General features: G+C 32.6%; 4 protein-coding genes across 5 annotated transcripts; 2 read left to right on the forward strand and 2 right to left on the reverse strand.

Moving 5' to 3' along the window:
• The first annotated feature begins 1,503 nt into the window (after positions 1 to 1,503).
• Positions 1,504 to 3,441, forward strand: LOC103500972 (GDSL esterase/lipase At5g03610-like). Of its 2 annotated transcripts, none has more exons than XM_051089099.1 (3): positions 1,504 to 1,738; positions 1,846 to 2,339; positions 2,704 to 3,441. In XM_051089099.1, the coding sequence occupies exons 1-3, from the start codon at positions 1,678 to 1,680 to the stop codon at positions 3,259 to 3,261; spliced, it is 1,113 nt and encodes a 370-aa protein (XP_050945056.1). In that variant the 5' UTR covers positions 1,504 to 1,677; the 3' UTR covers positions 3,262 to 3,441. The 2 variants fall into 2 exon arrangements, with proteins under 2 accessions (XP_050945056.1, XP_050945057.1); XM_051089100.1 differs by having other exon boundaries at positions 3,041 to 3,282.
• A 517-nt stretch (positions 3,442 to 3,958) lies between these two features.
• LOC103500885 (GDSL esterase/lipase At5g03610-like) lies at positions 3,959 to 6,771 on the reverse strand. Its single transcript, XM_008464332.3, has 5 exons — positions 6,604 to 6,771; positions 6,224 to 6,424; positions 5,806 to 6,080; positions 5,415 to 5,721; positions 3,959 to 4,326 (listed from the first exon to the last, which is right to left on the reverse strand). Exons 1-5 carry the CDS (start codon positions 6,656 to 6,658, stop codon positions 4,115 to 4,117), a joined length of 1,050 nt encoding a protein of 349 aa, XP_008462554.1. The 5' UTR covers positions 6,659 to 6,771; the 3' UTR covers positions 3,959 to 4,114.
• Positions 6,772 to 9,977: 3,206 nt separating this feature from the next.
• LOC103500883 (subtilisin-like protease SBT4.15) lies at positions 9,978 to 14,458 on the forward strand. Its single transcript, XM_017047385.2, has 10 exons — positions 9,978 to 10,045; positions 10,484 to 10,581; positions 10,714 to 10,860; positions 10,951 to 11,056; positions 11,204 to 11,711; positions 12,767 to 12,870; positions 13,030 to 13,248; positions 13,327 to 13,435; positions 13,505 to 13,718; positions 13,799 to 14,458. The coding sequence occupies exons 1-10, from the start codon at positions 9,978 to 9,980 to the stop codon at positions 14,338 to 14,340; spliced, it is 2,115 nt and encodes a 704-aa protein (XP_016902874.2). The 3' UTR covers positions 14,341 to 14,458.
• Positions 14,459 to 14,676: 218 nt separating this feature from the next.
• LOC103500884 (IQ domain-containing protein IQM3-like) lies at positions 14,677 to 18,369 on the reverse strand. The gene is made up of 9 exons (XM_008464331.3): positions 17,745 to 18,369; positions 17,540 to 17,654; positions 17,378 to 17,443; positions 17,203 to 17,291; positions 16,054 to 16,141; positions 15,802 to 15,948; positions 15,626 to 15,718; positions 15,437 to 15,538; positions 14,677 to 15,338 (listed from the first exon to the last, which is right to left on the reverse strand). Exons 1-9 carry the CDS (start codon positions 18,089 to 18,091, stop codon positions 14,874 to 14,876), a joined length of 1,512 nt encoding a protein of 503 aa, XP_008462553.1. The 5' UTR covers positions 18,092 to 18,369; the 3' UTR covers positions 14,677 to 14,873.
• Positions 18,370 to 18,590: the final 221 nt, after the last annotated feature.

Below are 18,590 nucleotides of genomic sequence, written 5' to 3' on the forward strand. Positions count from 1 at the left end.
ATGTTAAGATATCCTCGTTGTCTAGAGTTTTAAAGTAAAAAAAAAATGAAAAAAATTAATTTGGGGTCTTTTAAAAAATATAAAAAAACAGCAAAATATTTACACAGAATAATTTCAAAAATGGAAAAAAGTAGTCTAGAAGCTCACCGTGTAAAATACCGAAAATGTCTCGTCAACCATGCCATCAATAACGCGCGCGTTATATATTTGCGATCGTTTAGATATGATTCAATATATACGCGATCATTTAGATATGGCTAGACGATCGTTTAGATATGGCTAGACGATCGTTTAGATATGGTTCAATATATACGCGATCGTTTAGATATTGCTACAATTTATTTTTTTAATTTTATCGTTTAATTGTGTTACGCAATTGTTTAGATTTGGGATTTGGTGACCCAAATCTAAATGATTTTTTTTTAATTTGGTATACGATTTTTTAATTCTTTTGTACATAATCGTTTATATTTATTTACGTAAATTTATTTACATGATCGTTTACTTTTTACACGATTGTTTATATTTGCTACTCCAATACAAATGATTTTTTTTCAAGATTTTTTATATACGATCCTTTATTTTTTTACACGATCGTTTACATTTAGCTACTCCAATCTAAAAGATTTTTTTTCAAGATTCTTCGTCTTATATACAAAGTCGTTTAGGTTTGGTTACCCAAATGTAAACGCGTAAAAGAAAAGAAAGACGATGGAAAAATTAAACGACATTAAACAGAATCAGAAAAGAAAGAAGATGTAAATATTAAACGATGTAAAAAAGAATAAAAGAAGAAGAAAGACAGTCGAAAGAAATCACAAAATTAGAAAAAAAGAAATACCATGAAAATAAATCGCAGCGAAAAAAAAAGAAATACGGTAAAAGAAATCGTAGAGAAATCGAGGAAGAGAAGGATAAATCTAGAATATTTAAAAAATAACTAATTTTATAGGCTTTGTTACCCGCACCATAAATAGTTTTTGGTGTTATGTAAGTTTTCCAATTAATTTTAAGATTAAACAAAAATTTAATTTAAATCTGATGAACTTTCAAATTTGGTTTTTTTTTTTCAATATATAAATAAGTACTAAGCTGTAATAGTCTTTTTTCCACAGCACACTCTTCTCGGGTAATATTACATTGAATTCTTCTATTTTGTCTCTACTATTGCATTGAATTCTTCTATTTTGTCTCTACTATTTGTTCTATCTCATTTTTTTTATTAAATCATTCTCCATGATATCATACAGATTCACTACAAAAACGAGAAAACATTATTATTATTATTATTATTATTATTATTAATAATATTATTATTATTATTATTATTATTATTATTATTATTATTATTATTATTATTATTATTATTATTATTATTATTATTATTATTTAAAAACACGTAAGATTACCAAATGAAATCTTTTGAGGGAGTAAAAACAAAGTTTGGAAGCGGTGATGTTTTATTACCTTATAACTATATATTTGGTCACATATTCATCAATTCAATTCAACCCCTTTATAATATGATTCTATGTGGCATCTCCGCCGGCTACCACTTCACTTTTCATTTCATTATATAATATAAATAGGCCGTTATAGCATTGCACATTATTAAACACAATTCCCCTATGCATTGCATATATATGAGCTTATAATAACATTAATTATCATTCAGTAATGGACTTTAATCTGAAGCTTCTCTTCACTTTCTTCTTCTTCACGGTCTCCCTCTTTTCAGGTTGGTACTTGGTTAGTTTTTTTTTTTTTTTTTTTTTTTTTTTTTTTTTTTTTTTAATTTGAATTGATGAATGAATCATCCCATGAGGTTAATTTGACGTAAAACAGGACAAGGATCCGCCGGTGGGTATTACAGTAACCGCCACCACCGGAGCCACCGTTTACGGGCGACGAAACTATTTGTTTTTGGAGATTCATATGTTGATACCGGCAACATTCTGGTTCCGTTTTCAAGTGCTCAACAATTTCCTTATGGAATCACTTTCCCCGGAAAACCCAGTGGTCGGTTTTCGGATGGTCGTGTTCTGACTGATTTTGCAGGGAAACATTTGGGGGTGAAATCTCCGATACCATTCAGTATACGAAATGAAGTTGGGGAGGAGAGATTGAAAGAATCGGGGATAAATTTTGCATTTGGTGGAACAGGGGTTTTCGACACGTCGGTTCCTCTCCCAAATATGACAACACAAATTGACTTGTTTGAACAACTTCGACATGCCGAATCTGGGTTGAGTAATAGAGATGTTCATCTCTCTGTTGCACTTGTCTCTGTTTCTGGGAACGATTACTCTTTTTATCTTGCAACTAATGGCTCTGCCCAGGTAATTCATTCATTATTTTTATCCTCTCTTAGTGATTATGTTTATGTTTGTTTATCTTTTAGAATCTCTGTTTACACTGAAAAGGAGAACGAGAAGTGGACAGAAATAGAGAATAAAATGGATATAATCCACCCCATTCCACATAATCTATACCCATATAGAGAATTTAAATGGGGGGCGTGGACAAGGACGAATATTTGTTGTTACAATTTATTAGATAATATAAAGTAAGAATTGAAAGTGAGATTCTTCATATATCTATTGGAGATGATGTCTTTTTGGGCTTTCCAAATTTTTATTTCTACATTTTTTGATGACGTGGTGAGTTAGTTAACTTGTTTGATATTTACTCGTTGTTTTACAGGGATTAAAACCATTCATAAACTCAGTAGTGAATCAAGTAATGATAGATTTGAAGAGGATTAAGAGGTTAGGAGTAAAGAAAATAGTAGTGACGGGGCTAGGGCCATTGGGATGTCTTCCAATATTTACAGCTCCATTCTCATTCAAGCAATGCAATCAAACCATAAACTCATTTGTCCAATTTCACAACTTTTTGTTGAAGCAAGCCGTGGATAAACTCAACAAACAAATTACTAACCAGCAACATTCTTATTCTTCTTCTTCTTCTTCTTCTTCTTCTTCTTCTTCTAAAATCTTCATTCTTGATGTGTATGATGCATTCTTGTCCTTGATCCAAGGCCGTGGCAGTGGCAGAGTTGGGTTATTAAAGTTCAAGACCCCATTAAAGCCATGTTGTTTTGGGGTGAGCAGTGGATTTAACTGTGGGAGTGTGGATGAAAAAGGGAATAAAAAATTTGTGTTATGTAATGATCCCAAATCAGCTTTCTTTTGGGATTCAGTTCATCCTACTCAAACAGGATGGTCTCTTGCATTTTCCTCTTTTACATCAATTCTCTAATCACATTTTGATTTACTATAATTGTGTGATAGTTCAATCATAATTTGTTGTGACACAAATGTTTTATGTATTTTTAAATTTGTTTTTCTATTGGAATGAAAATAATGATAAGTATAATGTAGAATATACTAAAGCATTATTATCATGAAAATAAAGTTACCATACTGGATTGTGTTACCATTTATGTCTATAAAAAAAACATAATATTATTTTATGGAGATGAAGAAGAGCTATAACCCAAATTAAGATGTATTGGCTTCTTGCTTGGATGTCCTAATTTATTGGGTTGGTCTTACCCAATACATTATTGTTGGGACTTGGGACCCCCCTCCCTCCCCCAACACATGTGTGTTGCCTTCTGCTCGGTCCGGTCCCTATATTATGGTCCTAGCCTTAAAAGTTTGTCTTACTCTTTATATCATCTCTTGGACTTTTTATTGGCATTTGTTTTAACATATATAATTAAGAAAACATTAAAAATTATCAGAGCCAGGTTTCGATCCTGGGACCTGTGGGTTATGGGCCCACCACGCTTCCGCTGCGCCACTCTGATTATTTATAATAAATAACTTAAAAAGTTAGTAAAAATAAATTAAACAAAAAGTTAGTAAAAATAAATTAAACTAGATGGCATGCTCAAAACTTACCCAAATAATACTTTCATATAAAGTTTCCATGAAACTGCCCACACAAAGAATTTCAATAAATGCTCTCACTTTAAAAGAGAAGCCTTTATTATATATTCATAAAGATATAGAATAGTACAATTCAGTGAGCCAAAAATTAAAGCAAGTAGAGAACATATAAAATATTGACCCACTTAATTAAACTATGCATACATTAATATTAATATTTAGAAATGTTGTTTGAATTTGGAGAGCAAGATGGTAAGGGCAGCAAACCATCCCTGTTGAGTAGGGTGAACTCCATCCCAAAAGAAGGCTGAATTAGGATCATCACATAATACATATTTCTTGTTCCCATCTTTGTCAACACTTCCACAATTATATTCAGGGTTTATCCCAATACAACATGGCTTCAATGGGTTTTCAAATTTTATGTTTCCTGCATGTATATAAAACAAATTAATTAGGGTTTATTTGTAACGTGTTTTATTTTTCTTGTTTCCTCTTTCGTTTTTACAAATGTTAATAAAAGTTAAAAGAGGTTTTGTTTAGGGATTTTTTTAGTTTTGGAATTTGTGTGCTATATGTGCTATCTTCCTTTAAAAATAATCAACTTTCTACAAAAGATAATTTGTGTGCTATATATGCTATCTTCCTTTTAAAATAATCAACTTTCTACAAACGCTAATTGCCTTGAATTTTTCATTTTTTTCTTCTTTGAAAAAGATACTTCATTGATGGGGCATGTGAAAAGAACAGACCATAGACCGAGAAGTCCAGAAGAAATCTCTCTATTTTAAAGTGATAGATGAATAATGCTAATTCCAAACCTTGGTTTGTGTTTTAAAAACATCTATAAAAAGTAGACAGCAAAAATAAAGAAACTCCAAAGGAACGTGAAAGCAATGTTTCTAAAATTTAACTTCCAAAAAGTCGAATAGCTATCAAATTACAGGACTAATTAGGTCTTTTTTTTTCTTGTTCCAACTTAAAAAGAAAACATAAACATAAACAAATGGAAAATCGTCAAAAAAAAAAAAAAAAAAAATTTGATAAAATATTTACAAAATATATCAAAATTTTATATTCTATCGATGATAGACATTGATGTGTTTCTATCAGTCATATTGATAGACAATAATCGAAGTTTATCAGTATCTATATAAGATCCAAAATTTTAGTATATGTTATAAATATTTTAGTTTATTTTCCTATATTTAAATATTTAAAAATGTCCCTGCATAAATATTATTTGATTATTTTTTTCGGGTGAAAATGCCATAAACAAGTATTCAATAACAATTAGCTAATGTAAAGGATTTGAACATTTAATATATAATTTTAACATTATTAATTAAATTTTAAAAGAACAAAGGAAATTACAAGACATAACAATTGAATTAATTTGTGTTTCCTTTCCAATGAAGAAAAAAACAACTGATCAAATTAATTTTGAGGAATTTTCGAGGTGGATATGATTAAGGGTAGGATGAAAGAGAGAGAAAAGCAGAGAGTTATATAGTTTACCTTGAGGGTTGCCTTTGTTTTGGATAACAGATGAAAATGCATCGTGGAGATTAAGAATAAAGAAAGGATAATCATTTGTTTCCTTATTCAACTCATCCACAGCTCGTGTTAACAAAAAGTTGTGGAAATCCACTAATTGAGATAGTGTTGAATTGCATTCCTTGAAATCAGTAAGGGCTGTGATTTCAGGCACACATTGCAATGGTCCTAATGCTGTTATACTTATTTTCTTCACTCCAAAACTATGGATCCTTCTCAAATTCACACTTATCTGCTTCACAACTTTCTCGATCAGCGGAATGAAACCCTAATAATTAAAACCACCCATCATTAGTCATAATCATTAAATTTGATAAAAGAACTCTGAAAAGTCGATGGATGGTTGTTCTACCTGAATAGGACCATTTGTTGATAGGTAATAAGAATAGTCATTGCCAGAAACGGAGACAAGGGCAAAAGAGGACTTGATTTGGTCTGGCGTAAATGTGGAGTTGGCAATAAGGGTTTGTAGGAAGTCAATTTGAGTGGTCATTGTTGGCAAATCAAAGCCAGTTTTAAACACACCAGTTCCTCCATAGGCAAAGTTCACACCATGTTTTGTCCCTTTAAGTCCCACCTTTTCCAAGTGTCTATATGGGATTGGAGATTTCAGCCCTATTAAATTTGCTGCAATGTTTATTCAATTCCAAAAATTTGTTATTGCATGCATGATAAATTGAAATTATTGAAGTTAAGCTTAAAACTGGCTATGGAAACCATATTAATTTATAGAAAAAAGAAGCATCGAGAGATTGATAGTTCATATCTACCCGCGAAATCGGTCAAAACACGACCATCGGAGAAACGTCCAGCAGGTTTGCCAGGATAAGTAATTCCATATGGATATTTGGGATAATTTGAATCTGAGGGACTGACATTGCCCGTGTCGACGTATGAATCTCCAAACACGAAGAGCTTGCTTGGTTGAAAATGGCTACGGTGGTGATGGTGATGACTAGCAAACCCTTTCCCTAAAAGAAAAAAACATATATATTTGTCAAACTTTAATCAACCCAAATTTAAAACAATAGTTTTTTGTTTAACAAGAAAATAAAAGATGCATTCCAACCTCTCAAAAGCAAGAAATTAAAAAGAAAAAGAAAAAGAAAAGAAAATTAATAATGAAAAGCCACATGACACAAATCTCCACCTGAGAGAAGGTAGAAAATGAAGAGAAGTGGGAGGAAGAGCTTTGTTGACTCCATTGTAGATGTTGTTTACAAAGAAATCCTCAAGTTTGGTTTTATATCTTTCAATTCATGCTCAAACCAATTCAATGGTATTGTGTATATATAGAGTATATGAGAGCACGAGATATTATATCCTAAAACCAACTCACAATGAAAAAAAGTAGGTTATTTATTTTATTAAGAATTACAAAGTTACAGAATTACGTTTCTCGGATCCTTTTCATTTAAGTTCTCGTTTCTTATTTCATGTTCCTGTTTTTTATTTTTTTTAAAATAGACTTGTTTGATAAATGTTTTTGTTTCTAAAATTTGAGAAACATTCCTAAGCCAAAATTAAAAAACAACAAACAGTAGTTTTCTATTGTTTCTGGTTCTATTTCCATTTTATCATTTACACAAATAATGAATATAAGCTTTTGACCTATTGGTACTATAGGCAACCATGATAATATTTTTCACTACATTTCTTTATTTACTTTTTCTTTATTATTTTTTTAGAAATAATTCTCCAATATTTATATTTTATTTTATTTTTTAATTTTATTATATTTAAATTTATATATTATTTTATATTTTAATACATGTCTTAATTTTTTTTATTTCAAATTTTAACTCCCAAGATAGAGACTTATATTGTAACTTTTTTCCTTTTATATTTGTTTCCATATTTTACAAAATAATAATGCTATATTTATATATATTTTAATTTTCAGTTTTAAAATTATCTAATATTTACATTTATATCTTATTTTAATTTTCAATATGCATATTAATTTTTTTATACTTGTATTTGTTAGTATTAACTTTTGCAATATATATATATATATATATATATATATATACACACGCGCGTTTGTATATTATTTTAGTTCTAAATCTCAAATAGAGTGGAACTTTTTTTCTTTAAAAGAAAACCGAGTAGAATTTTAAGAATATAAATGTTTCTAATTAAAACTTTTATATGTCACGATCAGGGTATTTACATAATTATATAATTAAGTTGGATTTGACTTGATATCATTTAGCACCAAACAATACCAATCCAACCTTACAACATATATATAAAGGATATGATACAACTTTGTTATTATATTTTAGTTGTCTAAACTTTTGATAAAGTAATTTTGTATCTTTAATGTATGATATATATCCTTATTTTGATATATTATTGTTGTAGAAAAAAAAACAAACCAAAAATAAGAATAATAGTTATCAAACATAGTTTTATTTTTTGTTTTAAAAAAGAAAAGAAATAGGGAATGAAATAAACAAATAACAAAAAAAATGTTATCAAATGAAACCTTAGTTTTTTGTACGTACAATTCTCATTCGAGGGAGAAGAGAGTTTGGTAGAAGATATTTTGATTGATTAACGAAACGTGTTAAAATATAAGTCTCTAGACTTTAAATTAATTAGTATACAGCCTATATATCTTTTAACTTTATCTAATGTTTGGCCAATTTTAAACTTTCTAACTCTACGACCAAATTCATGACGTATTAAACAGTTATTAAATTTTGGAAAGGATGGAGACAAGTAATGATGATATATACATGTGAGGTAGCGGACTTTGAAACATCAACACAAAGAAGATATTGAAGAGATTTTGTTGGTTTTACTAAGAGATGGGACTCATTTGAAAGATATAGAATTAAAAATCGAGTTTCACATTTTATGAAAGGGCTGATTTTTATGTTTGGTCGATTTTATGTGTCACGGGAATGTCCATTTCGATGCTTCCAAAACACACATACACAACGACATGGCTTTTGGTTTTAGCTTTGTGTTTTTGCATTTTGTGGCTACAAATTCATACAATGCTAACTATATATCTTCACCAAGAGCTCACACCTTATTACTCTTACTGTGTTCATTGTTACCTAAGTCTTAGCTTTGTTTTTCACCATGCATGTCGTACGTCTTTCAATCTTTAATTTATTGTTGAGAACAAACGTAACTGCAGTACACACTAATAATTAATCTACATATGAAACTAAAGTTATATATAACCTCTGGTTTTTTAATTGATGACAGATCGGTATTTAATTCTTTGAGTCATCTTTTGTATTTGTATTGATTTATCTCTAATAGTTATAGTCTTTAGTTTAGAATTTTTCTTTCAAACGTTAGAACAGAAGTTTAATTCTAAGCTTCGAAATTTTCTTGGAGCTTCAACTTCGAAGTTATTAGGAACTTAGTAGGTAGTAATTATAACATAATGTTATTATAGCACCTGGGTTTTTAAATAGTATTTATGTCATTCTTAATCTAAACTAAAGGACAAATAAAAATAGTATTCTTAATTGAGTATACAGATATTATTAATCTTTTAAGTACAACAACTAAAAGGTGGTGGATTGAACTTCCTGCTCACTTTGATTGTTTCCCATATTATAACCAAATAAAATTAAAACTAAAATATTGGAGAGCTACACTAATTAAAAATAACAAAAACAGCCCCTACTGTGATCTAATGATCTTACGACTTAATCAAGAGTCTATCTCTCTCTAGCTCCCTCAATTGTTCCAATAAAATTGGAACACACAATATATAGTTAAAAGTGATAACTAAAATTCCAAAATCCAAGCCTCTAAACTCTCATTCTTTAAACTGACACTCAAATTGGAAATGGAAACCACTTTTTTTGTTCCCTTTTTATTATTTATTGTTAAAAAATAAATTTCGAACTCGTATAAAAAAGACAGTTTAAAATTTGAGACAGAGTCACAGAAATTAGGGTACTGTGTGTCTGAGTGTTTGAATTTTAATGAAATGAAGCTGCACGAGAGTCTTTTTGTACTTGTATTGCTTCTTTGGTCCATTGCCTCTTTTATGATCCATGGTTCTAACCACCATGAAAGAAAGGTAGTTCAAACCAAAACCATCATTATTATTATATATTTTAGAGAATTATATATTATATCTTGTTCTTGATTTGGGTCTTGCAATATGATGATATGATGATCAGCCATACATCGTGTATATGGGCGACTTGCCCGCCGGATCTCCCTCGACCACGGTGGCGGATGACCACCATAATCTGCTTTTGGACGCCATTGGAGAGTATATATTTCGTTGCACCCTTTATTATCTGAATATAATTATAAGATGTGTGGTTTTGAAATTATGGAACTATAACCTTATTTATACTCATATTTGTGAATTTATTCACATCCACCTACTTGCATTCTATATTGTATATTAGGTTGGAAATAGGGTCAAAGTCTCGCATGATTAGATAAGATAATATAATTATATAAACGATAACAACTATCTTTATTTGTACAAAGTCTTTCAGGATGAAACAAAAGCAAACAAGTCCATAGGACTAAATGTCCAAACTAGACAATATCATACCATCATGGGATGACATAAAACCTTTTATTGATCTAGATTTAAAGTTCGTTTCCATGTTATTGTCCTTAGATTTCAAAATTATCAAACTTTTATAACATAATTATTTGTTTGTATGCATCCTTGACATCATGATCAAATCCTTTTCTAAAAAGAATTATTTAAAATTAATCAACTAAAATTTAACTCAAATACTGGAATTATAGTTTTTGGGTTGAATTAAGTAAAAGCAAAAATCATAACAACCCTCCAAATATTATACATGGTGGGTAGATATTGTTCACTACATCCCGATAACTTTTAATATAAATGAAAATAATTGTTCACATTTATATTAACAGTAATCACTTCTTTAATCTGTTCCTGTGGGATTTTGTTCGCACTTCAAACAAAAAAAAAAAGTGTGTTTATAATGTTTAGTCCCGAAAGTAGAGAGAAATTAATTAGGTGATTGATAATAGATTTAATTAGAATAATTGGGCAGTGAAAAGATAGCGAGAGAATCCAAAATATACAGCTATGGAAAGAGCTTCAATGGGTTCGCTGCCAGACTTTTGCCTCACGAAGCCACCAAAATCTCAAGTAAGTAATTAATTAATTAATAATACAAATTGAATAATAATAATAATAATAATCATATTGATAATTGATTGATTTTATTTATTAGTGTGACGATCAGTCTCTAAGATCATCATGTGGTTTTATGGACGACAGATGAGGAGAGTGTGGTTTCGGTGTTTGAGAGCAGAAAGAAGAGAGTTGTGACGACAAGATCATGGGATTTTTTGGGTTTAAATCATCGTTATTCCAAACGTAACCCATTAATCGAGTCTAATCTCATTATCGCCGTTTTTGATACGGGTGGGTGTGTGCATGACTCCCTCATCTCTCTTATCCTCTTTCATTTTAATTCATTCACTAAATTAAATAATAAAACTAATGTTTCTTCAGGGATTTGGATAGATAGTCCTAGCTTCAGCGATGAAGGTTATGGTCCACCTCCCCCTAAATGGAAGGGCAAATGTGTCACCGGGCCCAACTTCACTGCATGCAACAAGTATTCATATTTCCCCTTTTTTCCTTTTCCTTCTTTTCAAAAAAAGTGATAGAAAGGGTATTTGGGCACACCATGTAAAAGAAACCTTACAAGGATCATTTTCATTTAGAAGGGCTGATTTTGTGAATAACCCATGACATGACACAGCAAAGTGATCGGTGCCAATTACTTCGATCTAGCCAAAGTAAGCTCATATCCAGAGTTGAGCGTTGCGGACACGGAGGGCCATGGTTCTCACACGGCGTCTACTGTGGCCGGTTCGGCGGTGGCGGGTGCAAGCTTGTACGGCCTGGCCAAAGGGACGGCGCGCGGCGGGGTGCCTTCAGCTCGGATTGCAGTCTACAAAGTGTGCTGGAGTATTTTCTGCAACGAAATGGACGTTCTTGCTGCCTTCGATGAGGCCATCGCTGACGGCGTCGATTTAATTTCGGTCTCCATAGGTTCGCCGGCGATGGATTTCTTCAGGGATGGGCAGGCAATTGGGGCTTTTCATGCCATGAAGAAGGGAATTTTGACTACCGCCGCGGCCGGCAACGACGGCCCTCAATTGTCCACCGTGGAGAATGTGGCGCCGTGGATTATGACCGTCGCTGCAACGGCCATTGATAGAGGATTCGTCACCTCTTTCGAACTCGGTAATGGCAATAAATTGACTGTGAGTCTCTCCCTCTCTTTCTGTAATTACATTAGTTGAGTTAATGGTCTTTTAATTGAATTTTACTTACCTTTTCCTTTTGGTTAAATTACACATAATGACTCTCTAACTCTAATGTTTGGCTCAAAAACATAACCAAGCTTCAAAAATACTTCTAAATATTGAAAAACTTTATAAATACCTTTGAGTTGGAAGGAGTTCATATATTTTTTTATTGATCCAAGGACTTTTTCACCCTCCAAAATTTTAAGTTAAAATTTATTTAACTATTAACCTAAAATGATAAAACACAAACACAAGAAACATCAAACGAAATTATTATAATTATCATGTAGTTATAGTGTATCAACGTAAGATATTTTTTTATTCGACTAAGTATTGTTTGAGTATGTTTCAAGGGAAAAAAATTTAAGCAATTAGTTTATCGTTGTACCATATATTTTATTATTTTTTATTGAAATACCATTTAAGCAAGTGATCCTTTTACAAAATCACTCAGGTAAATATGATATATATTAGTTTTCGTTTACATTATTTACTTTTTTTAGTATAATATGAGTCGATTTGTATGTTAGTTGAGTTATGCTCTTTTTTTGAGATTGCTGAAAATAATCTAAGTGAGATGTTTAACCCTAAACTTTGATTCCTTTTTAGTTAAAGTGAGGTTAGCTTATTGCTAAAAAAAGCAAAAAAACACAAGCCAACTGACATTGTGTTTGTTCTATCAACTTTTATATTAGAAGTTTGATTGTTCTATCTATGCATTGAACCAACAAAAAAGAATTATCGTTGTTATCATGTATTGTTTCACATTTAGATTCAAAAATTTACATGGGAAAAAAGTTTTCTTGACATTTTGTTTATTTCATAGGTTTTAATAGGACTTGCCTGTTTTCAGATTAGATGAAAATTTCAAGTTGTTATTATTCAAGAAAAGCAAAAGGATTTTCTTGCCAAAAAAATCTTAGAATTTATTTGAAGAGCGATTTATTATTTTGGATTCTTATGAATATTGTTGATTTAAATGAAGTGAAAAGTAAACAAAATTTTGGTAGGGAGGTTCCATCAACACTTTCTCTCCACAGAAACAAATGTACTCTCTTACAAGCGGGGCCAAAGCCGCCTCCAACAATGCCACACCCCATCAAGGAAATGCAAGGTATCAGATATATTTTCTTTGACTTACACGATATCCGGAGAAAAAGATTTGAACCTCGACCAATTGGTCAATAGTCAATATGTTTTGTGTTAATTGAGTTAGGTTCATATTTGAAAAGTTGTTTTATTATTTTTCATTAAAGTTGAAATGGGATGACAGTGCTTGTGATCCAAATGCTATCAACCAAAGCAAGGTGAAGGGAAAGATTGTATATTGCTTGAAAACCTATACAGATCCCTCCATCAAATCCTTAGGAGGCACTGGAGTCATTCAACTCACTACACAACAAACCGATTATTCCTCTATTTTGCTTCTTCCTGGGGCTACCATCCCTTCTGTTTCTGGCAAATACATTGATCTTTATATCAATTCCACCAAGTATGTTCATATCTTTTTGCTTGGGAACTATTAAAATTCCTGCTCCTTTTATTAATTTTATTGAGTCATTGGACACAGGAATCCTAAAGCTGTGATTTACAAGAGTGAAACTGTCAAAATTGATGCTCCCTTTGTTGCCTCTTTCTCTTCTAGAGGGCCTCAGCGTATCAGTAGTAACATTCTCAAGGTATAACACAAAGCAGATGTCTCTTTGAATTCTCTATTCTTGGCAACATTACTAAGTTTCTGTGGCTAGCCTGATCTTTCTGCACCAGGGATAGACATCTTGGCTGCTTATACAAAACTAGCAACTTTGACAGGAGATACGTCAGACAGTAGATATAGTTTTTTCACTGTAATGTCAGGTACTTCCATGGCATGTCCTCATGCCACGGCAGCTGCAGCGTATGTTAAGTCATTTCACCCTGACTGGTCTCCGGCTGCGGTCAAGTCTGCTCTCATGACCACTGGTAGAGTCTTTCATTTCACCACATTTCTGTCGGTTAATGTTCAAGTCTGACTGGATTTGGTTTTTCCTGATAAATTCTAGCAACTCCAATGAAGATCAAATCTAAAGATGCTATGCTCGGCTCTGGAGCAGGACAAATAAATCCAACCAAGGCAGTGCATCCGGGCCTTGTTTATAATATCTCGTTTAACTCCTACATCTCATTCCTCTGCAAAGAAGGCTACAATAGCACAACAATTGGCTTACTTGGTGGTAGCAAAAAGTATAATTGCACCAAAATCAAGCCTGCACAAGGAACCGATGGTCTCAACTATCCTACAATGCACAAACAGCTCTCAGGTCCTAGTTCTACCATTGAGGCGGTCTTTTATCGAACAGTAACTCATGTCGGGTATGGTGCATCGTTGTACAGGGCAAATATATCATCCCCAGCTAGCCTATCTGTCAAAGTCTTTCCAGACACCCTAAATTTTGTTAAGTTACATGAAACAAAGACGTTTAAAGTTGTAGTGAAGGGCAAACCTATGCCAAAAGGAACACAGATTCTATCAGCTTTACTTGAATGGACCGACTCTAAACACATAGTTAGAAGCAATATCCTTATCTACAGGAAACTGATCTAAGTTTTGACATGCTTTTTGGTAGAAAACTAGATGATCAGCTGCAAGTTTTGTTTTTGTATTGACATCACGGTTGGTTTTCCTTGTATATAATGATTAATGAATTTGTCCTCTTCATTCATTTTTGTCTAACAAGGGATACTTTGTTTTATTAGTTTATACGAGAAGGGCATAGAGAAGTTACTTTGGCTAGACGATCACACTACTCTAATGAAAGATCAAAAAGATTTTATATTTTGTACCTTAGTGCCTAGTGGTTTGCATAGTTTTGCAACACAACATCATGAACCGGTCATCAGTAATCTATAACCTTGGTAACTCTTTCAAAGAATCCACAGGTTCGCACAAGGAAGACATTACGTTTTTGTATTTATATCTCAGGATAGAAAAAGCTTTGGAGAGGCATTACAATGTCAATAAGGATTCAATATTCGCCCACAAAAAGGTGAGAATGGACATCAGATAGATATCTACCTAGTACATGCATGCTATATATTAAACATCAAGCACAGAAAGGAGGAGGATTATTAGTTTAATTACTTTTCAGAGGAATGATCCTGATAGCCATTGCTAAGTTCTGAGGGGCAATTTACAGCAGTTGATGCAACATTTGAACCTTGGGTTGTGGGATCTGTTGGAGATAGATTTACAAACTCTAAGGCTTGTACTCTAAGTTCCACAGGATAGTCAGCTACACAACCAATTCTCGGACCAGCTCCTGTTGTCCACTTAAGTGATAATTGATGCCCCAGTTGATATGATTCTGCTGTTTTCTTGGAATTTATTCTCTGTAATATGGCAGTGGTAGGGACTTCGGCTCTTGGACTCGGCAGACCTCCAGATAAGGTTCTTTGGAATTCTGTTATTGTTTCAGTTTGGGAAACTTCAGCTAATTGGCTTGATGGTGGTATACAATTCTCATATTCCTCTAAGATCTCTGCTTCAAAGTTGCCTCCACCTTCTTGGCTATAGCTTTCGGAATCATCACTGGCCTTGTAGATCTAAAGACATACAAAAGAAAGGTGAAAAGCTGATCATGACCCCCTATCAAATTTATTAGGTTCATATTCCCACAACATTGGAGTTCTTAGAGAAATACCTTAACTTCATCAAGATTTACTCCATTCTCATGAAGAAATGATAAAAAACTGACAAGACTGACATCTGTTGGCCGATAATGTCCGCTGTATGCCGATATAGCCTAAACAACAAAACCATTCACGTCAGAACACTTTTAAGTCAGGAAACTAACATTAAAAGATCTGAGCATTAAGTAAATTCCCCCTACCTTAAGAACTCCATCCTCGGTTACCAGCCTTCCAGCAGCTAATGTTACACCACCAGCCAAGAAGCTAGAGTGATGGAACATTCCCTTTTTCTTCTGCAAGACATTGATATGTTATTGTTTATTTCTTTGCCAAGAAACAAAATATGATGAAGGGCAACATGTGTTGAAATTCTCACTTCACCAGCATAAAGTATCTTGGTTGTGGACATGACAAATATCCACTTTGCTCCTTGAGATCCTTGGTTTGTATCCAAGAGTTTTCCAGATTTTTTGTGGATAATTTTTCCATGCAGAATTATGTATTCATAATTTTCCCTCTCTTGCTGAAAACAACCTTAATAAATGTGTTAATCATTGTTGGAATAAAAGAAAAGGGAATAAGTACTTACCTATGTTTTAATGGAATTATAATAAATGAAAGTACTTACAGGTCCAAGATACACAATACATTGCTGCTTGAGTTTCGATCTTGGGCACTCATTTAACTCTAAATCCTTCCCATCTCCTACATCCAACCTGTAGAGTGAAAATAATAGTAACATAATGAGTCATTGATCAGCAAACAGTCTTGCTAAAAAGTAACGCAACAAGAGGAAAATCCATAAACATTCTCAGAAAACATTTTTACCATTAAACTTTCTTGGCCATGATCAAACTAAGCAAATATTATTGTTAAAGCGTTTGATGTAATTAAACTTACCTCCAACCCATCAACTCAAATTTTTAGTTTCATCATTATCAAAAAAAAAAAAAAATAATAATAATAATAAAATAACTTTTAGTTTGATTAGTGATTTAAACAAAATAAAAGCGGGAGGTAATATATTCAAATTCCAATAATGTCATTTCCTTTTCTATTAATTTTGATTCCACTTAGGTTTTCTACAAATTTTCATGTACTCGAGATTTTCAAGTTTCTTTTCTATTGATATTGATTTTCAAGGTTTTCTATGAATCTTCATGTCTACACCGAAAGAAAGTGTTAAATATTATCAAAACATCATTGCCTCTTCGACATGAGATTGATCATGTAATATTTCTTTAGAAAAGCAAACTACACTAAAAATTCACAGCCGCAATTATATCATAGTCTAATTATACCAAGTTAAAAAAAAAAGTTTCAAAGGTTAAATCCATAATTGATCCAAAAGCTTAAGTTCATGTATGAATGATTGTAACTAATCTCATGAAAAATACAAAAAACTGCCTTGTGGCGATTTCTTATTGGGCACTCATCACGATGCACATGTGTCCCCAAGGAGCATTCGAGTATTTTTATTTAATATTCTACCATATCAACACTCTAAACACTTGTTGAAAATTTAGAAAACTCAAAAGGTAAAAATCAATATTAATTGGGGAATAAATAACAGTAAATTGAACATCTATATTAATACCATCACGACTAACCCAAATTGATCCAAAAAGTTAAGTTGATAGCCAAAATTAAATTTAATATTATAATTATAAGAAGGCTTTTTAACTCTCAGACAGCTTGTCTAGAGATTAGGAAGAAGAACGATTAAAAAAAAGGATGTTTTGATATAAAGTATGTGGAGCTAACAAATCTTTCTCACCAATAGAAAAAAGGCTGACCGGCATCGCCTTTACACCACTCTTCGTAGTACAGATGCAAGTTATGCCCATAACGATGCCGTGGATCGATCTGCAAACCAAAATCGTTTATGAAAAAAAGAAAATAAAAAACCAGAATGAAGAGAAAACCCACTTCCAGAGGTTAATGGAAATTACAGCTTCGATCCAATGCTGAAAGGCTAACTTTTGTGCTTTTCCATCTTTCGACAATCCCTTACCCACCTTCATAAAACAAAATCCCCAAGAAAATTAAGAAAACTTCAACAATGTGAAAAATAAACCAAACCCAGAAAAAATCACTTCCTATTGAATCCATACCTTTGAAGCATTTAACGTAATTCGACTCCATCGAGAAGCTGCAGTCTCAGGCTTGGAGAAGTTGAAGAAAGAAATAGTACTATGATTCAATCTGGCATAGTCTATAGCTCTCCACCTTCACACCACAAAACCCCATCAACACATTTTCAAAAATCAAAAGAAAAACAGAGCACAAAATTAACCAAATGACAAAATGTGGGTTTACCATAGTTCTTCGGCCACAACGGCGGAATCGGCCAACCGCCGGCGAGTGCGGTAGCTTCTGTAGACCTTCTGCAGTTTCAAAGCAGCGGTCGGCTCCGTGAGTCCGTCGAGGGATTGGATGGGAGAAGAGTTCAGGGGGAAGGGAGGAAATGCTCCATCGGCGTTAGATGTGGAAGGAAAGCCACTTCGAAGGGAGGTGGAATCGGCGGCGGTTGGAGAATGGGGCATCTCGGTCCGAGTAGAGGAAAATGGGAGGGGAATGCGGTTTAAGGAATAGGAAAATGGAGATGTATCGTTGATTGAGACACGGTCAAAGGTAGTTGAGAAGCTTTGAGTTTGAACCTCCATTGAAAGACTGTATTAGAGCTGGAGGAGCTGTGATCAAAAGAATGAACCCCTCGATTTTCTGGTGAAAAGGAAAAAAAAAAAAAAAAACCAATGTCTATTTAGAGAAGGTGATGATGATGATCCACCATTTGCTTTGCATTTCCTCTTATATGGTTTTCTTGGTCCAATACTTTATGCTATCTTCTCCACTATTTAAATCTCAAACATCTCACTTTATGCACATTTGTTTAAATTTAAACATATTTTTCACCTTACAAAAAGAATAGGTATAGCTTGATCACTAAAGTTTGAACTTTGATATTATATAATGATAGTCTTATTTTTGTGACATTGTGGGGAAAAAGCAAAAGCAAAAACAAAAAGAAGGTGATAGAGATGAGACGTGGGAGAGGTGTTTTATTTATGTACCTATCAAACTAATTATGTGATATTAATATTGTACTTCAATAGTTTTATGGGTAATTATTTATAATTTGATGCTTAATCTTTCAAATCTTTT

Source organism: Cucumis melo, chromosome 8 (assembly GCF_025177605.1).
Source record: "Cucumis melo cultivar AY chromosome 8, USDA_Cmelo_AY_1.0, whole genome shotgun sequence".
Lineage (NCBI taxonomy): Eukaryota > Viridiplantae > Streptophyta > Magnoliopsida > Cucurbitales > Cucurbitaceae > Cucumis > Cucumis melo.

Bases quoted from the DNA above. Each gene is read 5' to 3' on its own strand.
- LOC103500972 (XM_051089099.1), top strand. From the start codon at position 1,678: ATGGACTTTAATCTGAAGCTTCTCTTCACTTTCTTCTTCTTCACGGTC. The intron at 1,739-1,845 runs GTTGGTACTTGG...GACGTAAAACAG, and splicing joins CACGGTCTCCCTCTTTTCAG to GACAAGGATCCGCCGGTGGG. The intron at 2,340-2,703 runs GTAATTCATTCA...GTTGTTTTACAG, and splicing joins CAACTAATGGCTCTGCCCAG to GGATTAAAACCATTCATAAA.
- LOC103500885 (XM_008464332.3), bottom strand. From the start codon at position 6,658: ATGGAGTCAACAAAGCTCTTCCTCCCACTTCTCTTCATTTTCTACCTT. The intron at 5,722-5,805 runs GTAGAACAACCA...TTTAATTATTAG, and splicing joins CAACAAATGGTCCTATTCAG to GGTTTCATTCCGCTGATCGA. The intron at 4,327-5,414 runs GTAAACTATATA...ATATACATGCAG, and splicing joins AAACAAAGGCAACCCTCAAG to GAAACATAAAATTTGAAAAC.
- LOC103500883 (XM_017047385.2), top strand. From the start codon at position 9,978: ATGTCCAAACTAGACAATATCATACCATCATGGGATGACATAAAACCT. The intron at 10,582-10,713 runs GTAAGTAATTAA...TATGGACGACAG, and splicing joins CGAAGCCACCAAAATCTCAA to ATGAGGAGAGTGTGGTTTCG. The intron at 13,719-13,798 runs GTAGAGTCTTTC...GATAAATTCTAG, and splicing joins GTCTGCTCTCATGACCACTG to CAACTCCAATGAAGATCAAA.
- LOC103500884 (XM_008464331.3), bottom strand. From the start codon at position 18,091: ATGGAGGTTCAAACTCAAAGCTTCTCAACTACCTTTGACCGTGTCTCA. The intron at 15,719-15,801 runs GTGAGAATTTCA...AATGTCTTGCAG, and splicing joins AGATACTTTATGCTGGTGAA to AAGAAAAAGGGAATGTTCCA. The intron at 15,339-15,436 runs GTATTTCTCTAA...GTATGTCTTTAG, and splicing joins TAAATCTTGATGAAGTTAAG to ATCTACAAGGCCAGTGATGA.